A 2,512-nucleotide genomic window follows, 5' to 3' on the forward strand; every position below is an offset into this window, starting at 1 on the left:
GAAGGACCCCGGTCTGCCGCTGCCGTCGCTTTCCCGCCGATTTGGGGAGTTCCCGCGTGAGCCCAGGCGACGAGCCGTTGCCACCTGCCGATCCCGGGAGAGCCGAGGTGCCGGTGAGATCCTCCTCCGTCCGTTCCGCCCCGTACGATTGCGTCCGGGCCCAGGTTGCTGTCGCCGCCGGGAAAATTTCGCGCTTGGTGTCGCCCGGGCTACGGCCCGTCGGCTTTAGATTTTCTTTGGTGTCCCGGTCGCGGCAACAAGCAACCGCGGTTTCCCCCGGAGCCTGCAGGTCTCGCGTATGTGTGTGTGAGTGAGCGTGTTCGAGTCGAGTGTCGTGGTCGCGTGGAGTAGAGTCTGCCGATCTGGAGATTCGCGGCGCGAGGGTTGCGTTGCGCGAGATCACGCGGGGTACGCATGCCGCGGGAGTGTCGCGTGCATGCGCGACGTGAAGGTGCGTCGCCGTGGAGTCCCGGCGATTGAGAGAGTGCGGACGACTGCGTGAGTGCCTGCGGTGCCCCGTGCCGCTTCCGCCGCTGCCGGTGGCGGGTTTCGTGCGGACGGAGCGTCCGAAGCGAGACCCCCTGCCGACCAACGCGGCCGGTGCGGCCGGGCGAGAATAGCGTAGTTAGCCGTCGGGGACTGCCCGGCGTAGAATTGCACGTCGTTGTGAGGCGGGCCGATCCGGCTCGAGCACCCAGTCTCGCGGGCGAAGCGCCCCGGCCGAGTGCCTCGCGGGCGACGGTACTCGTACCGTTCGCGAGGAAATTATTGTTTCTGCGTCCGTGTCTTTTTAGAGTCGGGTTATCGCGCACAGGGATTTTGCCGTCGGATTCGCGCCGGAAGACTTAGAGTTCCGCGCCGACTGGTTCCCCCCCCCCCCCGGTCTCGGGGCCAGTACGAGCATCGCCGACGAGGCCGCCCGCTACCGCGGCCACTTAACCGGCGTCGTAACGCCTCCTTGTAATAAACCCGATTTTATTTCTTTTATTTTAGCGAGTTTCTTTCGTGTACGTCTCCCTCTTCGTGTGTCTCGTCCGTCGTAAGAGGAAGTTAAGTCCCGTGGCCTCTGTAATCTTTTAGTGTCAACCACCGCCCCGTCCCTCTACCGTTAGGCGAGCTAGCCTGCCCGTGACGCGGGCCGCTCCATATCGTTTGTGCGATTTCGCGGATTTCGCGACGTGACGCGTGAAAGACCGCGTCTGGCGCCCCATCTTCGTCTATCGCGTGGAGTTTTCGGCTCGCGGCACGGTACGCGCGGAGCTACCGAGATCCCGCTCCTTCCCTGCGCGTTATCATTTTCCTCCGCGGTTTTTGACGACGACTCGATCCGTCCGCATCTCGCGCTTCTCGCGCCCGGCGACCACACTCCCCGTCGTCGGCGCGCACCTCCGAGTAAGACCCGCGCGCAACAGCGAGAGCGGGACGGCAACACCCGTCCGTCCACGTATCACGGGAGAGCGGAAGCCAGTTAAAGCAAAGAGAAAAATCGTCGCAAGATCAAAAATGAAAAAATAGAAATAAAATTTGATTTTGCAACCAATTGTTTATTCTATCATAGTGAATTATTATAATAGATTCTTAAAAGCTGTTCGAGAGTAAGCCATAATTATTATTGAGCAGCATAGCTTTTGTGATCCATTGTGCACAGCTTGTGTCTACTCTGTTGGTCACGGGAAAGAACATTGTGACTTGTACATAAAGTGACTGCCTTTATTAAATATAGTGCTGAATAAAATAGACTTTCTTTCGTTACACCCACCCCTAATCTTTATCTTTATCGATTATGTTTGTTCTCTTTATAGTGCACCTGCTACTCCCGTAAACAGAATTTTTTCTATTATTTTTTTCTTATAAAACTTACAACTTCTTTCAAATCATCGGCTGCCCATGCTGTGATGTACATTCGTTGCAAAGCGGCCATTATCATGGATATAAATTGAGGAATCAGAACATGAGATTGTAACTGCATTTCAAAATTACATAATGTCAGAATTAAAGGTTCCAATACTGATATATTTAGCTATACCTAAATATTTACATATAGCATAGGGAAACCACCGCTGATGACAGTAAATCCCATCGTAAGCGTAGTTTTAAAAAGAACATATTGGACAGCTTGCTGAGTTCTGGAAGTAAACCTGTGTATACGAAGAAATACATAAATCTAATTAAGATATGCCTTCACAATTATGTTATTATTGTATTAATAAGTTTATCGTTTCCCCTCGGGGATTACAACGCGTTTTTGAAAGAACGTTCCCAAACCTCTTACAATAATTTAAACTTACGCTACGCTCTTTCATAGTGTGAAGGAGTCGTGCGCCCCGTGACTTAAGCCTGCACAAGCCTCCTTCACTCTTCATTTGCCCACACACACACGCGCTTGGACTTCCGTTTCCTTGGCTTTATAACTATTTCATCATAAATGTGTGCAAAAGTCTACTCCCGTATAGCTAACTCTCTCCCTCTCTCTCTCTCTCTCTCTCTCTCTCTCTCTCTCTCTCTCTCTCTC

General features: G+C 52.7%; 1 protein-coding gene across 1 annotated transcript; it reads right to left on the bottom strand.

The window, feature by feature from the left end:
- Positions 1-1,002: 1,002 nt before the first annotated feature.
- Positions 1,003-2,363, bottom strand: LOC105563139. The gene is made up of 3 exons (XM_012014477.1): positions 2,289-2,363; positions 2,039-2,164; positions 1,003-1,963 (listed from the first exon to the last, which is right to left on the bottom strand). Exons 1-3 carry the CDS (start codon positions 2,361-2,363, stop codon positions 1,838-1,840), a joined length of 327 nt encoding a protein of 108 aa, XP_011869867.1. The 3' UTR covers positions 1,003-1,837.
- Positions 2,364-2,512: the final 149 nt, after the last annotated feature.

This window comes from Vollenhovia emeryi, unplaced genomic scaffold (assembly GCF_000949405.1).
Source record: "Vollenhovia emeryi isolate VEMERY1.0 unplaced genomic scaffold, V.emery_V1.0 DF944530.1, whole genome shotgun sequence".
In the NCBI taxonomy this organism is placed as follows: Eukaryota; Metazoa; Arthropoda; class Insecta; order Hymenoptera; family Formicidae; genus Vollenhovia; species Vollenhovia emeryi.